The sequence below is a fragment of the Arabidopsis thaliana genome, chromosome 5, assembly GCF_000001735.4.
Source record: "Arabidopsis thaliana chromosome 5, partial sequence".
Classification (NCBI taxonomy): domain Eukaryota; kingdom Viridiplantae; phylum Streptophyta; class Magnoliopsida; order Brassicales; family Brassicaceae; genus Arabidopsis; species Arabidopsis thaliana.
In genome coordinates this window covers 20,127,868-20,146,743 of record NC_003076.8, presented here as the reverse complement: position 1 = coordinate 20,146,743, position 18,876 = coordinate 20,127,868, and the positions used below count along the sequence as shown (strand labels likewise).

At 33.7% G+C, this 18,876-nt stretch overlaps 5 protein-coding genes and 1 non-coding gene across 7 annotated transcripts; 3 read left to right on the top strand and 3 right to left on the bottom strand.

Annotated features, from left to right (window-relative positions):
- The first annotated feature begins 53 nt into the window (after positions 1-53).
- On the top strand, positions 54-4,314 carry AAP6 (amino acid permease 6). Its single transcript, NM_124341.4, has 6 exons — positions 54-405; positions 812-1,045; positions 1,880-1,973; positions 2,547-2,761; positions 2,849-2,994; positions 3,410-4,314. Exons 1-6 carry the CDS (start codon positions 303-305, stop codon positions 4,061-4,063), a joined length of 1,446 nt encoding a protein of 481 aa, NP_199774.1. The 5' UTR covers positions 54-302; the 3' UTR covers positions 4,064-4,314.
- A 2,820-nt stretch (positions 4,315-7,134) lies between these two features.
- On the top strand, positions 7,135-9,530 carry MYB78 (myb domain protein 78). 2 transcript variants are annotated; one of them, NM_124340.3, is made up of 3 exons: positions 7,135-7,534; positions 8,296-8,425; positions 8,635-9,530. In NM_124340.3, exons 1-3 carry the CDS (start codon positions 7,360-7,362, stop codon positions 9,251-9,253), a joined length of 924 nt encoding a protein of 307 aa, NP_199773.1. In that variant the 5' UTR covers positions 7,135-7,359; the 3' UTR covers positions 9,254-9,530. The 2 variants fall into 2 exon arrangements, with proteins under 2 accessions (NP_199773.1, NP_001190502.1); NM_001203573.1 differs by having other exon boundaries at positions 7,215-7,534; positions 8,593-9,348.
- Positions 9,531-11,957: 2,427 nt separating this feature from the next.
- TAS3b lies at positions 11,958-12,544 on the bottom strand. Its single transcript, NR_144290.1, has 2 exons — positions 12,471-12,544; positions 11,958-12,367 (listed from the first exon to the last, which is right to left on the bottom strand). It is a non-coding gene; the product is annotated as a TAS3b (trans-acting siRNA 3b); other RNA (non-coding RNA).
- A 1,455-nt stretch (positions 12,545-13,999) lies between these two features.
- AT5G49610 (F-box family protein) lies at positions 14,000-15,470 on the top strand. The gene has a single exon (NM_124339.3). The coding sequence runs from the start codon at positions 14,217-14,219 to the stop codon at positions 15,294-15,296; it is 1,080 nt and encodes a 359-aa protein (NP_199772.1). The 5' UTR covers positions 14,000-14,216; the 3' UTR covers positions 15,297-15,470.
- Positions 15,449-15,992, bottom strand: AT5G49600 (plant/protein (Protein of unknown function, DUF538); the record flags this gene model as incomplete). Its single annotated transcript, NM_124338.2, has 1 exon — positions 15,449-15,992. Exon 1 carries the CDS (start codon positions 15,962-15,964, stop codon positions 15,449-15,451), a length of 516 nt encoding a protein of 171 aa, NP_199771.1. The 5' UTR covers positions 15,965-15,992.
- Positions 15,993-17,189: 1,197 nt separating this feature from the next.
- AT5G49590 (uncharacterized protein) lies at positions 17,190-18,008 on the bottom strand (the record flags this gene model as incomplete). The annotated part of the gene is made up of 2 exons (NM_124337.1): positions 17,190-17,475; positions 17,908-18,008. The coding sequence occupies 2 exons, from the start codon at positions 18,006-18,008 to the stop codon at positions 17,190-17,192; spliced, it is 387 nt and encodes a 128-aa protein (NP_199770.1).
- Between the last annotated feature and the right edge of the window lie 868 nt (positions 18,009-18,876).

Genomic DNA, 18,876 nt, shown 5'->3' with positions numbered 1-18,876 from the left:
AGCCTATCCAATATATATAATCGATCGAAGCAATCTATTCGACATTAATGAATCTCATTCATAAAATCATAACGTAAAATAATAAATATATTAATTACAGAGACAGACAATAATGAAAGGTGTGAAAAATGAACACTACAATATAAAAGATGACATTTAAAATAAAATAAAAGAGAGAAAGGGATTAGGTGTGAAATGTGGTGTGTCTATTTAAGTGGAGAAGAGTCCTTGACACTCCATACATACTACCTTTGGCCTCTTCTTCTTATTTTATCATAGCTAAGCTCAAAAACAATCGATAGATGGAGAAGAAGAAGAGCATGTTCGTTGAACAGAGCTTCCCGGAGCATGAAATTGGCGATACTAACAAAAACTTTGACGAGGATGGCCGCGACAAAAGAACTGGTAACTCATCGTTATCTCTCTAAATCTTATATACGCTATGATTCAGACAGCATGATCACATAGATGTGTATATATAACGGGCAAGTAAATAAGTCTCAGCTAGTCCATTGTATTGTATGTGTTGGCATGCAAAATTATGATTATGTTTCAAAGAAGATTTATTTTAGCACGTTAAACAATTCTAGACGCAAGCGTGAAACATTAATAAAAGACGAGAATTTGTTTCCGTTTGACGTTTAAGTGTACACTGAAAATATTTTTTAGTAATTGCGAATATTCTATCTTTTATAGGCGTAAACTTGTTTTTTTTTTCTACGTGTTAATGCGGACATAAACGCAAAATTAGCGTTTGCAGTAATTGCATCCTAAATAACATAGAGTTTGTGTGGTTAATTGAATTGTATAGGGACATGGATGACCGGGAGTGCACACATAATAACGGCCGTGATAGGGTCGGGAGTGTTGTCTTTGGCGTGGGCAATCGCACAACTTGGATGGGTGGCAGGACCCGCCGTACTAATGGCTTTTTCTTTCATAACATATTTTACATCAACCATGCTTGCCGATTGTTACCGTTCCCCTGACCCTGTTACCGGCAAACGCAACTACACCTACATGGAAGTTGTCCGATCCTATCTAGGTCAGATTCGCTATCTATCTTCTTCTTCTTTTTTGTTGGTCAATCACTCTGAAGAACCTTTATGACAAGTAGTATTAAGTTTCATGAACTTCTAGTTTAAACTCGCTCTAAAAATACTAAAAGATTACATTTCAATATATATTCCTGTGTTATATATACACATGCTGTTTTGTAGTAAATATTATGTGAAGTTGGTCTTAAAATTGACATGATGTAAATATCACGTCAGTTTTTATAACCGATTCAAATTAAACATCAGTTATAACAAGCGATGCAAATATTATGTGAAGTTGCATCAGTTGTTAATAAATCGATGTAAATTATTTGCATCAACAAGATACGAATCGTTTATTTAAGTGATGTAAAATTTCTTTACATCAATTATAAGTAATACAAATATTCAATATAAGTGATTTAAAATGATATTTTTTTTGTAGTGATCCCATGTGAAGTTATAATTCATTCTTTCAGCATCATAGTCTCTTGGAGTTTTCTCTTTGTCCTCACCACACTTATTATTCTCTTCCCTTTTAACTATCAAAAGATACCCTCCCCTTAACTTTAAGATTTTAAATTAAGAAATCGTAGACACGAAAAATCTAAGAACTAACAAATATTTTGATAAAGACAGCTTCTAAAATTCAATATCTGAATAGTATCTCTTGGAAAATGTCGTGTTGTGGTCGGTCACATTTCAACACTCTTGTACAAAAGCGTCAACTTGACTTCATGTGACAGTTTTTGTTTATTAGAGATGTTTAGTTGTAGAATTGATGATTTATGTATATAACAACGATATTCTATAGATATATATTGATGTTAAAAGATAAACAGGAGGAAGAAAAGTGCAATTATGTGGATTGGCTCAATACGGGAATCTGATTGGAATAACAATCGGCTACACAATCACAGCTTCAATTAGCATGGTGTAAGTTTTCTTTTTATTTTCTTTTTTTTTATTTACTTCTCTTTTATGATAAATATTTTATTATCATTTGTTAAATAGTCAAAGTCAATAATAGCAAACTCTCCTTTTCCTTAACTTATTATCAAGCATGTTTATTAAGTCTTAAGGCTGGACAACAAATGCCTGATTTTATTAATTTACACTACTACATTTGAAGACAAAGTGCTATGTCTATGATGATAGGCAGCAATATGCTATATAAAATTCCATAAATCTTTTTTTCTTTGGCATGTGTTAGTTATTCGATTTAATGGGCTAACTTATATTGGATCTAATGGAATGTCGAATGAAACAATTTCAGAAAAAAATAAAACAATCAATAATCGAGTTTGATCTATGATGATTGTCGAATTCTGAAAAATAAATTTTTATTTTGGTTAATTATGTTAAAATTATATTGATAAAATATGAATGTTAAATTTTATAACTATTCTTTTGCACACACAAAAAAAAATTATAACTATTATATGAATGAATTGTTTCAATATAGGAAAAAAAGCATTAGACTGACGATGTAAGGATTCATTGAAACAGGGCAGTGAAGAGGTCGAATTGTTTCCACAAAAATGGGCATAATGTTAAATGTGCCACTTCAAACACTCCCTTCATGATCATATTTGCAATCATCCAAATTATTCTTAGCCAAATCCCAAATTTCCATAACCTCTCTTGGCTCTCCATTCTTGCGGCCGTAATGTCCTTTTGTTATGCCTCCATCGGTGTTGGTCTCTCCATCGCCAAAGCGGCGGGTAAATAAAATATACATTCCTATTCTTACAATTATACATCTTCTTAAAGAGTGTGACCTAATGGTTTTGAAGAACGTACAAATAAAGGTGGCGGTGAGCACGTAAGAACAACACTGACAGGAGTTACGGTCGGGATTGATGTATCGGGTGCCGAGAAAATATGGAGAACGTTCCAAGCGATTGGGGACATTGCATTTGCCTACGCATACTCAACTGTTCTCATTGAAATACAGGCAAGTCACTATTAATGTCCTACTGATATTTTGTAAGCATGTTACATGTTGAGGGTTGACTTAATGATAGTAGGAGTTAGGGAGACAGCAATAAGAGAGAGTCCCAAAAAATTGAATTGTGTGCCGTCTGGTCGCAAAGTAAACGTCACTGCATGGACCTACCCATTAAAGACATAGAGTTACTTTTGAGAGGAGACAGTCTATTAGGAAACTTATTCAATTTGAAATCATTTCAATATTGAAAACAATTTAAAAGATTAGGATGAATTAATAAGAGTTCACCACAATCCAGATAACTCATGTTAAAAAAAAAAAAAAAAAAGAGTTTCTGTTAAGTTTGGTTTAGCTTCTATTGTTTTGTTTGTCTATCTCTACTAAACTATTAACAATTGTATATTTCTCTAAACCATGGCAGGACACCTTGAAAGCAGGTCCTCCATCGGAGAACAAAGCCATGAAAAGAGCAAGCCTTGTGGGTGTCTCCACAACAACCTTCTTCTACATGTTATGCGGTTGTGTTGGTTACGCTGCCTTTGGAAATGATGCTCCTGGAAATTTCCTAACTGGTTTTGGTTTCTATGAGCCATTCTGGCTAATCGACTTTGCCAATGTCTGCATCGCCGTGCACCTTATCGGCGCCTACCAAGTCTTTTGTCAACCAATTTTTCAGTTCGTAGAGAGCCAGAGCGCGAAACGTTGGCCTGATAACAAGTTTATTACAGGAGAATACAAAATCCATGTCCCTTGCTGTGGTGATTTTAGTATCAACTTCCTCAGATTGGTATGGAGGACTTCATATGTTGTGGTCACCGCGGTTGTAGCCATGATCTTCCCTTTCTTCAACGATTTCTTGGGTCTTATTGGAGCAGCTTCCTTCTGGCCTTTGACTGTTTACTTTCCCATTGAGATGCATATTGCTCAGAAGAAGATACCGAAATTCTCTTTCACTTGGACTTGGTTAAAAATCTTGAGTTGGACTTGTTTCATTGTGTCCCTCGTTGCTGCAGCCGGATCAGTGCAAGGACTCATACAAAGTCTCAAGGATTTCAAGCCTTTCCAGGCTCCTTAGTGAAAATATGTGTTCTCGCCAACGTCTCCAAGAACACAAGTTCCATGCACTCTCTTCCCTCCAATAAAAGTTTCTATTTCTTTGTAGTTTATTGGTGTGAGACAATCTCATACCAAAATATTGTACCTCTACTTGCTTGTCTTAAACAAATCTATCATCAGTTTATCCCATTTCCTTTTCTTGGTCCTTGCGTTACCTCAATAAAATCATTAAACAAAGGGGAAAAAAGAAATCAGAATATGCTAAAACACAACACAAATTAAGGAATAACCTATCTTAGTATATGAATGTCCCAGTTCGTCTTAAGTCGCTGTGCCAGCAACAAAGGCTACTACGGAGAGAAACAATATACCATAGTAAAATGAAAAGTGATCTCTGTAAATGGACACCAGCAACGTTGGTAGTTATGATTTGAAATCGCTATTATGACACCTCTCCACATACTTGGGTCTTAAGCAACTATACTCATAGCTTTTTTTGGTTGCTTTACTGTGTAGCTGCGACATGCAGAAGTACAAGGCCAATAGCTTACACGTTAAAAGGGTTGGTTCTTCTCTCACAAGGTATAAAACAACACTTTATTCATAAATATGTATATTTTTTTTGGGTCAAAATTCATAAATATATATTGAAATTTAAGTTTTTGATGGTAGAAAAAGGGGTTAAATGATTCATGGAATTGGAAAAACTCTCCTTAAGCTTCGCCTACTTGCTGAGATGTTTGTTTGATCCAATGTGGGTAATTGTCGGAATGCAAGCATCTGGCACGATGCTTAGACTCATCAAATAGTTAGGACAAGATAGAAACGTCTATTGGGACTTCCCATTCACTCACGAGTTGTTGATGCTAATGGATTATGGGCTTATGGCCCTCAAAAATAGAAATTCTATTATGCGCCAAGAACAGATCTGCTTCTTGGCCTATATATCTACCTAACAAAAGTTCAAGTCACGGTTGTTCTTGGGAACTAGACTAGTATACTTGGACTGTTGATGGTCAAGAAAACTCCTTCTTCGCTTCCAGCTTTACGTGGGAACTGGGAAGCATTGTGGTCACGGGAAGCGGCCAAATATTGGTTTGATCACTGATGAGTCTTGCTTTCAAGATGTAGATTTGTCAAATGAATAGACTACCGACTATAGTTTGGCTTGCTTCATGGGGTATGCAGATTGCAACTCACTGTTGTCTTTTCTCTACTTATGATGAAAACCAAAACCACTTCCTTGTGAATTGTGATTACTACAAGTTGATTAGACGATCCATGCAGACCCGACTCAGCCTCACAACCAATATGTTCTATATTTGAGACTCTCTTATTGTCTGAACAAATCTAGGTACACATATTCACCGCCCATCCTGCAAAAGCTAGTGGCTCAAGCCACTGTATATCACATATGGAAGGAAATGAGCAATATAATTCATTAGCAACAAGCAACTCCTGCTACAATAATCTTAATTAAAGACCATTGATATGTAGGCATATTCCATAATACAATTATCGCCAAAAAAGGACATGGAAGAAATTCATTAACCTAATGTGAATAACTAGGGTTGCTTCTTCGTCAAAAGATCCATGTGACCATTGTATTTTTTTTTCCATGTTTGGCAAAACACAAATATAGAAGGTTGACATTATGTAAAACCAAAACACTTCATTTTCTAATGATATTTACATTCATATCATATTATATAAGTAAACGTTGAATTTGTCCCTCAGTATTTGAATGCACCTAGCTAGGTTGGCTAAATGAATTTGAATTTTATGGTCAAACCAATGAACATAGGGGGAACTGGAGAAGTATAAGACGTATATGAACATACAGTATAGTATTTGCAACTTGTTTGAAACTGGAAAAAAGTATAATTAAGTTATTACGACAACTTATAAACATAATTAAGAAACAGAATTACACGCATGAAAAGTCGTAAAATGTCAACCTTCAAAGCTATAGTGCTGAATTAAGTGCTAACTAAGTATACTAATCAACCCTAAAAATTAATTAAGTCCTACCACGATCCTATAATTAATGTTCAATTTGCGGCATTTGGAACTTTATTCATTAGGATAACGCGTTGCATGACATAAAGAGTCAAATGAGATATTTTATTACTCATAGTTTAGTTATTTTCAGTGTATAGATTCGATTAATATCTTAATTAAGAGAGTAAATTGACAAAATCATAAAAATACAGTCTTCATCCTTGGATTTTGGCAGTACTTGTACTGGATCTTTAACGGAGAAATATTTAACGATAAATATTTCTTAGAATTTAAGAAGTGAAACGGATAATTTGGTTTATTTAAGAATAATGAATTGTGCAACGATGGGTGTATTTAGGAATAATGAATGTGTGCAACGATTGGTGTATTTAGGAATAATGATGCTGGTCATGTCTAGGGATTTGGGGTCTAACTAAAGCGAATGTAAATATGAGAAATTTTACATCTAAACAATATAATATGTATTGTAAATTTGTAATAAAATATTTTGTAAAATAACAAACATGATGTTTTTTTATCAATGAAATTGAATTTCGAAAACAAATTGCACTTGATTTTTTTACCAATACATAAAATCTAATTTAAAAATTCGGTGGCTCCAAAATTTGCATAATATTATGAATCCTAAGACTGTTTTTTCGATCAGTAGACATGGTCTAGTGACTAGAATGGATGTTAAACAACCGCACTCGGACTAATCTATGTTCATATCTATGCAAAATGTGGTTTCATTTCCGCCTTGGAAAATGAATAATTTTGACATAAACGGTGTCAGTTTAAAACACAAGCACGAGAACTAGTTCGATTATTAAATTGAGGAAACTGTTTTGTTCCGGTATTTTGTTCATATTTCCTGAAACCAATCCATATTTATAAGATATCTCTTTTTATCAACAATATACTTATGCGGATTTAAACACGGATAGTAATATTATGATGATGTTCTCCTCTCATAAAGATAGTTGATAATTACAAATATATTAGGAGATGCTCTATGTTTTAAAGTTTTTAAGTTATTGGGAAAAATTAACAATTCTAATATTGCGGCCGTTTATGCCTTTGTCCCACATGTTACAAATAAATCTTAAAAAAGAATTATCATCTATTTTGTTCATCTATAAAACCATCAACTTCTCCATCTTTTCCTGTGGATACAAACAACATCATCCATTATCTCTCTAAACATAACTCCAAAAAGTGACTCTTTTCATTTCAGAACTCACTCAAAGACAAGTACAAAGCTAAGTCTTGATTTTTTTCTTTGAATATCTCTTTGTGGGTCACTCTTCATCAATGGGTGACAAAGGAAGGAGCTTAAAGATCAACAAGAACATGGAGGAATTCACGAAAGTGGAAGAAGAAATGGACGTAAGGAGAGGTCCATGGACAGTTGAGGAAGATTTAGAGCTCATCAATTACATTGCTAGTCATGGTGAAGGTCGATGGAACTCTCTCGCTCGTTGCGCCGGTATGATACTCTAACATCTACTTACACATATACACACTTAGATTAATATAGGCATAGACGGTGTGTATAAATGTGCTCCTTGATTGAAAACAAATAAAAATAAGTAACAAACCATATATTATACACAAGTTGTTTCGATCTCCATATGTGTCTTTTTTAATTTACTCAGTGCGCCACTTTTTCTGTTAATCATATCTTTTTGTTTCGAAAGTTCTTTTTTTTTTTTTGGATAAAAGTTTGTTGTGAAAGTTCAAGAAATGGATTTTGCCTTGTATGCACACAAAAAAAAAAGGAAAAAACAAATCATGGGGATAAAACAAAAAGAGTGTCATGCTTTTGTGTTCCGTTCTCTCATTATTTTTCTTCTTTCTGAATTGTTAAAATTATCTATGATCATTCCTAATGAAATCGTGTTTTGCTATTCGGACTCAATTATTATAACTTTTAGGAAATGGATTCAATTATTTAACCCTCTAGGTTTTGAATAGAGTAACTCTATTCGTGTTGAAATAAATGAAATAATTGATCAACATCTATATGGGAAGAGCACTAACGCAATGGAAGAAAGTTTTCAGGAGACAAAGACCCTTTTTGAGAGTTTGCCTCATAGCAACGGTCCCTATAATTTCTAGAGTAAATTTGATAACTTTACCAAATATATATGATCATTATCATGAGTTTCTTGCGTATGAAATCATCATACAATATACGTGTACACGATGATGTCTAATTAAATAATAGTAACTTCCAATATAAAACAGAACTCAAAAGGACCGGAAAAAGCTGCAGACTTCGGTGGCTGAACTATCTCCGACCAGATGTGCGCCGTGGAAACATAACCCTCGAAGAACAACTCTTGATTCTTGAACTTCACACACGTTGGGGCAATAGGTACGTTTTTTAATTACGGTCATTTATACACTTTATTTTCTACTAACAAGATTTTGATCACAAAGATGGCTAAATATTATTGTACACGAATTAGTTCACATCTTTAGTCATCAATACATTTTATTTTCTGTTAACAAGAGTTTGAAAGATTGGTTTATTTGTACTAGTAATGAATTTGATCACAAGTTTTCTTCTTCTTGTGAGGACAGATGGTCTAAGATTGCACAATATTTACCAGGAAGAACGGATAACGAGATCAAAAACTATTGGAGAACACGTGTTCAAAAGCATGCAAAACAGCTTAAATGCGACGTGAACAGTCAACAATTTAAAGACACCATGAAGTATCTTTGGATGCCTCGGCTCGTAGAAAGGATCCAAGCCGCGTCCATCGGGTCTGTTTCCATGTCATCTTGCGTCACCACCTCCTCAGATCAGTTCGTGATCAACAACAACAACACCAACAACGTGGATAATTTGGCTTTAATGAGTAACCCTAATGGTTACATCACGCCGGATAATTCCAGCGTGGCAGTATCTCCTGTATCAGATTTGACGGAGTGTCAAGTGAGTAGTGAAGTGTGGAAGATTGGTCAGGATGAGAATTTGGTGGATCCAAAAATGACATCGCCGAATTATATGGATAATAGCAGTGGACTATTAAACGGAGATTTTACGAAGATGCAAGATCAAAGTGACCTTAATTGGTTTGAAAATATTAATGGGATGGTACCAAATTATTCGGACAGTTTTTGGAACATTGGAAATGATGAAGACTTCTGGCTCTTACAACAACATCAACAAGTCCACGACAATGGAAGCTTCTGAATAGACAAGAAGCTATTTTACAAAGTAAAGGGAAAATACAAAGCTTCTGAATTTAAAAGTGTGAAAGGAATTTGTTATAAACAAAGCTTTTTATTTGAAAAAAAAAAGAAGAAGAAGGTTTTGTTAAAATATTAGCAGCTTTAGACATATTGGAGAGTTTAGGAAATAGTTATTTTTGTAGTAAATTTGATTGCTATTTTGGGATTGTGATACTATATTAATGCTGATAATTTCTAAATTCAGAATCAAATTAATAACAAATCATTTTTTTGGGGAGGATAATTTATTTGAAAGACGATTACACACTAATTAAAAGTGATTTTCTTCATGGAATCATGCTATATAAACAACACTCTATTTATTATAAATGAATTTTCCAAAGCAACCATAATTGGTTCCACGACCAAGTTTCATACTATAATTAATTAAAACTGTATATGTCACACAAGCAGACAAAACATAACATATTAAAAATTTTATCTAATGACTTTAGCATGATAAAATAAGAAGAAGAAAATGGATAATCCGATTCATGATGCTTTTAGGAAACATGTCTATGGGACCTGTATATGGGAAAAAGGGGACCGAAGTGTGTGAAAGGCTTTGGGTTCAAAAGTAGACAATCCAAAACTTTATCATTTCTATAATTTTATCACCACGTAGAGACATCTCAGTGGTTAATGTTTGAGCTTTAAGATGGCCATTAAGGAGATTATTCTTGGAAGAATGTAATAATTATGAACTTAGTTATTAAAATATATACTTAGTGATGATTATTTTTCCACCATTAACGCGTGCAAATCCTTAATATTTAATTGAACCCCATTACAGTACGGACGATCCCACCATTATCCAGATAATTCCTTTCTTACACTGTAACACGTCATCCAAAATGTCGTCTTCCCCTCCTCAATTATTTTCTACGAAGTACTATATGTAATCTCTTTCTTTTTTGCTCCAATTCCAAATACTGAACTTTATTTTGAAAAAAATAATACTTATATAGTAATTTGTATTTATCTACTGCAAGAAATACAAATTCCCATTGGTAAAATGATGTAATAATTCTCTAATAAAGAGCATAACATAAAATAGTATTTGTTGTGATGATTTTTTATGATATATTAAAAATATTTTAGAGATAGATAATAATATCGTCTACAGTAATGTAAATATTAAAGAGGGTTACTAAGTATTGGGAGTTCAAGTGAAAAATATATATTAGGACAAAGCTAAAGAAATCACAAGTTCGAATGACACTTGGGATCCATATAACCTCTTTCTTAGCACGCAAAGAAAAAGTATATGTTAAAGAGGGTTATTTGATTGATGATTTAAAATAAACTCATACTGTTCAATATTTTTAAAGCATTAAAAATAATGATAACATCTAGAAGAATTCTGTGTCTAGTGCATGTGGGAATCTAAATTTTTGGTGTTATACTTGAGATACTTTTTTCTAATTTATTCATGAGAATCTGGTAGCGTTCATTTATTCACTTATTTTTTCTAATATATATTCAATATGCAAAACCTTTATTTATTAGTTGTCAATAATACTAGATTTTAGTATAGCACTTTTAGTTTAAGTTTTTTACTAAATTGAAATAATGAGATGTTATGGTTCACTAAATTGAATATTGTACGATAGATGGTACCGAGAGATTTTTAGTTTTCATTACAAGTTACAATAACTATATATCTAACAGATTCAATTTCATATCAGATTAAATAATCAAATTTTGTTTTGTTAAAATCAACTTATTCATTTTGAAAAACCAAAAATGTTTCTTACAACTTGATTTTTTTTACATAAATACCGTAACGGCTTTTGAATTTGTACAATTGGAAGAACAGTGTCAACATATATTTAGCGTAAGTTACATGTGTTGAGACCCACAATCCCCCAAAATAAATTTTTAAAAAGTGAAAATTTCAAAGGTTTTTGGGCCGAGAACTATACATTTCCTCGTTGAGATTAAGATTTGTTAACTTGCATCTTATCAAAGCTTATATGTGGAGAACTCAGATTCCAAATTGTATACATAAAAATAAAATAAAAAATACAACTAGTTAATAAAGGAGGATTCTTCTTAATACATATTTGAAGAAAGACACAATATCAACCTCATTATTGAAATGACTACTTAAGTTAGAGACAGCTCAAGGTCAACACATGCGTCAGGTAATCTACCACCATATACGGTTACAAAGCCATATACTACGAAACCAGCATCTATATACAATGTATTTCAATACGTGAATACGTATGTATAATTTTCTAAAATACAATATAGATACAGACAAAGTAGTAGAATCTTATTATAGTGACGGTACCAACTCAATCTAGGTCCGACTCAAATAATTATTTTTTTCGTAGTTGTTATTATGTAGCACATTTTTTTATAACCATGTATTAGCACTTATCCCTCCAATATTAATTAATTTAATTTCATCGATCGTAATTAGACCCATTAGGGCTTCAATTCACTTATTGAGTGTAGCAAATCTTGGTTACTTTGGCGATATCTTAGAGTTTTCTCCCCATAAATCAAACTAAGGCACTGATCTAATCTTGGAGATAGTAGGTAACGAGCGTATATTTAATAAGAATCGGTGCATAACCTCGATCAATTTATGGTGATTTAAAAACGGTTCATTACTCATCAAATTAAATTACTCATCACATTTTCTTTATGTTATTCGCAATAGAATGTTTTTATATACAAACATCTTTCTATAGGATCTCTATAAAGAAATACATAGTAAGAGAGATTAGAGAAAAAAAAAATTAGGCAGCTCAAGAGGGATACATAAAAGAGTGGGAATATGAATCATAAGAGTATACAACAAAATCTTGATCGATTTAGTCAAATTAAACAACTAATGTAGAAACTCGACAGAATTGAGAAATCTCGAAGATGGAAATAGTAAGAAGACAGAAAAGAGTAGAGAAAAGGTCTTACAAGGTCAAGAAAAAAAGACCAGAAAAAGGGAATATACCAATTAGTAAAGCTCAGGTAAGATAGCGTCATTGTTTCTATCACGAAGTAGAACAAGTCTTGATCATCTTCTTCTTCTCCTTCTTCTTCTTCTTGAAACAACCTTTTTGTCCTAAGCCAATCAAAAGTTAATGCAACTACATAACATAAGTTATACTTTATCAAACAAACTACATAAGTGATGGACATGATTATTTGTTGGCCTGCGTGTATACCTGGATCATGACACTTTTGTGGTTCTTCAAGCCTTGAATCACTTCCCCATTCATCCATAGCTTGAGAGAAAGATAGAGAGTGCCTTGCGTGAATTATATATTTATAAAGACACACACACGGACGTAGCTATAGTCTATAGATACATATATGTACAACATATATACAACTTCTGTTTTGTCTATAAAGTAAACAAAAACAAGAAGGTTATATTAAATTTTCAAGTTTTCTATATTTTATTCACACATTTGACATGGAATCTCTATGTTGACAAAACTTACACCTATACTCATATAATCAAGAGTTGGACGTTATGGTCACTATTTATGGCTTCAGGTTATTTGAAATGCATTTGCAAAAAAAATATGTCAACATGCTCATTAAATTTTGAGAGTACTCGGAGTTATGGAAAATAACGAAATGATATATGTGGCAATCGTCAGACGATAAGAGAGAAACCATCGGATAGAAAATGCCTCTGAAAATATAGTAAATCTATGCAAAATCATCATCTTGCCCTCTAGCATGAATCTTCTTGTATAGAGATCTTGCCGACAATGGAAAGTCACACGTGCACTAGTAATGTAAATAGATCGAGTTATTTTACTGGCTAAATGTTATTGGATATAATCAAGCCAGATTCAAAGTTGAACCATGCCAAAAAAATTGAACACTTAACGAAAGTAGTGTGGATGCATGGTTAGACTCCAAAATTCTTCGTTATCAAATTTCTGAAATCAAACTATAGCATAATTTTATCATAAATTACGACATCACAAGATCATGAAAACGAGTAGTATGTAGACGTGTCATCTTCTACGACAAATTACAAATTTAATTAGGACATTCCTTTATTAATATTATAATCGTAACTAATGTTTAGTAGACATCAATTAAGGGACGTGAAAATATGATCAATCAATAAAATGGAACAGAGAATAAGAAAGCAAAAAGAGAAACTAAATGGAAAAAGGCAAAGGGAGAAAAAATTGAAGAAGAAAACGAAGCAACTTAAGTTGCCTGAGGAAGATGAGGAAACTGATGTGACCAAAGACACAAATCATTGAGACAAAGTCACCGAGTTCCGACAAATCCTTCTCCTCAATTACACTTTTTCTCCCTTTAATAATTCATCTCCATTATATACATACACATAAAATTTTGTATGGTCATGTTAAGAGTAGACATTTTATGTATCACATAAGATGTACATATAAAAGTGTTTAATTTAAGGTTTGCCCAAGAAGAACCAAGATCTCAAAATATCCTTCATGGGTGGAAGACTAAATGAAAGAATCCTAGGTTATACTAACTTATTATTAACTCAAAATCTCTACTTTGATATAAGATTTTACTAATTCATCAACAATTAATTTGGAACTACTATATAACTAACACACACCCATGCACATACACATATGGAATGATCTTCTTTATTAACAAAATATAATGGGCCTTGGGCCTAGTATTTGTTTATTGGCCCATTCAGAAACATGCGCTTCTTCCCCATCACTAAACTTGTTCAACGCTCAAGCGATTCTTCATCATCCGTTTCGCCATTTTTGTTTCTCAGTGATCTCTGAAATGGTCTCTTCTCTTTTTTTGGTCGAATCCAATCTCAATTATGTTGTTATCTTTCTTCCATCAATGGGTAATCAAAACATAGAATTGATGCGGTAAGACTATAAAGGTTTAGTCTTTAACCATTGTAGATTCCTCTGTCTCTTGTGTATTTGATTGATCTGTTAATGGATAACCAAAAAGGTGCTCTCTTTCCCGATGAGGTTATTCTCCAGATTCTTGCTAGATTACCTGTTAAATCTCTCTTCAGGTTCAAATCCGTTTGCAAATCATGGTACAGATTACCTTCTGACAAATATTTCACTTCCTTGTTCAATCAACTCTCTGTAAAAGAGCAATTGCTTGTGGCTGAAGTATCAGATTCTTCTAGTTTGATCTGTGTTGATAATCTGAGAGGTGTTTCTGAGTTATCATTGGATTTTGTTAGAGATAGGGTGAGGATTAGGGTTTCTTCTAATGGTTTGTTGTGTTGTTCAAGCATTCCTGAAAAGGGTGTTTACTATGTTTGTAATCCGTCGACTAGAGAGTATAGGAAATTGCCTAAGAGTCGAGAAAGACCTGTTACTCGGTTTTACCCTGATGGTGAGGCTACTCTTGTTGGTTTGGCTTGTGATTTGAGTAAGAACAAGTTTAATGTGGTGTTGGCTGGTTACCATAGGTCTTTTGGTCAGAGACCTGATGGGAGTTTCATTTGCTTGGTGTTTGATTCTGAGAGTAACAAATGGAGGAAGTTTGTTTCGGTGTTAGAAGAATGTAGTTTCACACACATGAGTAAGAACCAAGTGGTGTTTGTTAATGGGATGCTTCATTGGTTGATGAGTGGTTTGTGTTATATACTTGCGCTTGATGTTGAACATGATGTGTGGAGAAAGATTTCTTTGCCCGATGAGATTAGAATTGGGAATGGTGGTGGTAATCGGGTTTATCTCTTGGAATCCGATGGGTTTTTGTCGGTGATTCAGTTATCAGATGTATGGATGAAGATTTGGAAGATGAGTGAGTATGAGACTGAAACTTGGAGTGTTGTTGATAGCATAAGTTTAAGGTGTATTAAAGGCTTGGTACCTGGAATCTTCCCGATTTGTCAGACCGGTGAGTATGTTTTCTTGGCTACTCATAAACAGGTTTTGGTGTATCAAAGACGAAGTAAGTTATGGAAAGAGATGTTTTCTGTAAAAGGAAGCTCTTCTCTGCCTTTGTGGTTCTCTGCTCACGCCTTTCGCAGCACCATAGTACCCTGTAATTAACATGTTAATGTTGCCTTCTCTACTCTTTTATTTTTTTTGGTTTATTTTCAGCTCTCGGATCCTTTAGGGCTTATGAAATTTGTTCAAGGTTTTATAATCTTTCTAGGATAACATCATATAAAGTAGTATAGAGTTGATTTCTTCTGTTGCTTTTAGTACAAATAGATTTTGGTTTTGTTGAGTTTTAGTTCTTTTTTTGGCTTCTCCTTGAGATCATGATCATCACCATGAACGTCTTCAAACACCGACAAAGGCAATGACTTGGACAATAAACCGACCTCAGTCTTAAATGTAATCAAACCAGAGGAACGGTTCACTTGAATCTCGCCAAGCGAGATCCAAACCATGAACTCCTTAGCCTTAACCCCAGTGAGTTTCTTGATCCTGTTAGGCTCGAAATACGCAGTGACTTCATCTTCGAAACATACGACAACGTTATCGAATCTTAACAAGTCTTGATATCTCCTTTTCTGATCTTCTTTCTTCTTCTCCTTGTGCTTTAACCAAACGAAACCCGTGTCCTTCACGTATCCACATTCTTTGATCTCCTTGTTACTAAGGAGCCGGTTTGGTAACCCGATTTCGGATAAAAGCGAACCGAATTTCTCTCTGCATGTCTTGTCTCCATGGTACACCTCTGCCTTGGCTTTCATGGCTTCTGTCACCATAAATATTATATGATCAAATAATCTCTTTTTGTGTTTGGATAAGAGTTGAGAATGTTTTTGAGGCAATGAGGTTTTCAAAGTTGTCTTTTTAACCTTTGTTTTAAAATGTTGTGCAAGTTAGAGAGAATATGCGTTCTCGAGTGGATCTCTTTGTCTTTGCAAATTGAAACTCGTTTTTTTGTCATTTCATTAATCTATGTTCAAGACTTGAACGTCAAGTCCAATTTCTTTTGCCCAATTCCACGTAAGTGAGTATCAATATTCAATCTATCTTGTATACATTATACACAGATATACTATGATTTATTGAGCATGCCAACAAAATTCCAAAATTTGTTTGGTTTTAGGATTTCGTATAGTCGCGGATAAATTTGTAGATATTTCAACTAAAAAAAAATCAAAAATTAAATAGCGAATAAAAATTTGTGCTTTTTCGTAGATAACTAGCTACTTCTTAACCATGAATTAGTTTTATAGCTAATGTTATGGATTATATCCACGGGTTATTTAGCTACAAAAAAAAAAACTAAATTCAGTCTATTTTCTTTTGGAGAATTGTTACTGATTGGTGTAGTTAACTTTCAATCTTAAGGCATGTGTTATGTGGCTAGTGTGTTGCTAATATACCTGAAATCGAAGATAATGATAAACTGTTTAATGTAATTAAAAGTTAAAAAATAACATTCAAACAAACCAAAAGGGATGATAATTAATTCATGATTAGTTGATTACATAGAGACGATTAGAACCGTTAAAAACCGCCTAAATAGATATAAAATCACCTAAAATTAAAACTATCATAATTTTACTATAAAAATACTTGTAAGTAATTATAAAAACATCGAAAAGATAATCAGTTTATCTTATATATAAAATTGTCCGCCGTGGATTTGGGTGTTGCTAAGAAAATTACGCTTTAGAATCATTGTTGATGAAATTGTTCATCATAATCGCATATACAACAGGTAATTGAATATTGTAATATGATTTGATGAAATATAGAGACAATAAAAAAAAAAGTTTTAGAGTATAGAATTCATTCGAATAATATTAATTTTTTTTTTTTTTTGTCATCTGAAAATTAATTAGGACTCAAACGAGCCAATCCTGAAGAATATTGTTTACAAATGTAATATGAAGCGGTTGGGTACAAACTTTTCGTGCCAAAAAATCCGCTTTAACATTAGTACTACGAGAGATTAAAGATAGAGAAAAGTTTGTGAACTCATCCTTGTCGCTCTGTAACTCCTCCAAATACGATGAGAAAGCCGACCATTCGGTTGGGGAAGACACCATCTCCACCAGATCTGAACAGTCTGTAAAAAAATCTACATCTTGGTTGTCGGCACCAATCATACACTTCATCGCCCAGAGGAGAGCTTCCACCTCGGCATGTAAAGGAGATAGACTTCTTCTGAGATTGGCAGCTCCCAAAGTTGATGTCTCTCCAGTTGATGATGTACAGTACCATCCTAAGCCTGAAAACTTGTCGGTATCTTTCCAAGATCCATCTACAAAACAACGATATCCAGAATAATTGTTGTCTAAAGAAAAATGCCGCACTCGATTACGATCTTCCAAATTGAAAGAACCAAATTTTTTGTTGTGAAGCTCAAGTTGAGCAGACTTCCACAAGTCTGACTCTTACTCTTTTTCCGCCAAATGTAAGATCTCTAGAGGATCTTTATCCACATTATCAAAGATTTTTTCATTCCGTGCTTTCCAAATATACCAAATTATCCATGGAAATGAAGATGAATCAAATTCCAAAGGTATGCGCCAAAATAAATGATCCAAATTTGCATATATAGATGCATAAGGAAATTTTCCTGGGACCGTAGGTATCTGTGAAAGTGCCTAAATCTGACGAGCATGATTGCATAAGAAAAGCGTGTGGTTAATGGTTTCTTCTAGAGCACCACATCTGCTACATCCTATCTCACAGTTTATTCCGCGTTTTCGTAGATTGTCCATTACTGGTACACATCCCGCTAAAATTTGCTACAAGAAGTGACGTAACTTGGGCGGACATTGTACTTTCCATGAGAATGCTTTTAAGACTTTGATGTCTGGGCCAAAAAAAGAAAAGTTAGCATCCAAAGTTTTTAACCTCGCCGTATGATATCCAAATTTAACTGTATATTTTCCAGATTTTGTGAAATGTCAACCTAGGATATCTTCCTTAGTTGACGCACCCAAGTGCAAAGCACTTATTAACGAGACATCTTCCGGATCAAAAAGCTCTTGTAAAAGATCAATATTCCAGAAATTTGTCCGTGAGTCTATAAGATTTTTCACCTTCAAAGAAGGATCAAAAGCGTAACCATTTTTTAATGCTGGTCTCGGGAATTGAATTGGAATCCACGGATCCTCCCAAACTGAGATGGATTCTCCAGAACCGACTCTTTTAATAAGTCATTTATTAACCAGAGATCTAGCTGAGCAAATACTCCTCCAACCATATGATGGAGAGTATGATTTTATATTATCCAAAGGGTTGGATTTCAGAAAATAACGTCATTTAAAAACCCTCGCAAAGAGTGAATCTGGAACCGTGATTAAACGCCATAATTGTTTAGTTAGAAGAGCCGAATTAAAATCGTCAACATTATGAAAACCCAAACCCTCTTCCGATTTACTATAACACACCTTATCCCATGCCATTCAATGCATACCTCTAGATTCACCATTTGAACTCCACCAGAATTTTGCGATCGCACTCGTGAGCTTCGATGTGATTGTTTTCGGTAGTCTATAACAAGACATAACATAAGTTGGTAATGCCGTAGCTACCGATTTAATCATCACCTCTTTTCCTCCTTTCGATAAAAACTTAGCTGACCATCCATTTATCCTATTTTGTAATCTATCTCTAACAAAAGAGAAGATTTTTGTTTTAGATCCACCTAGAC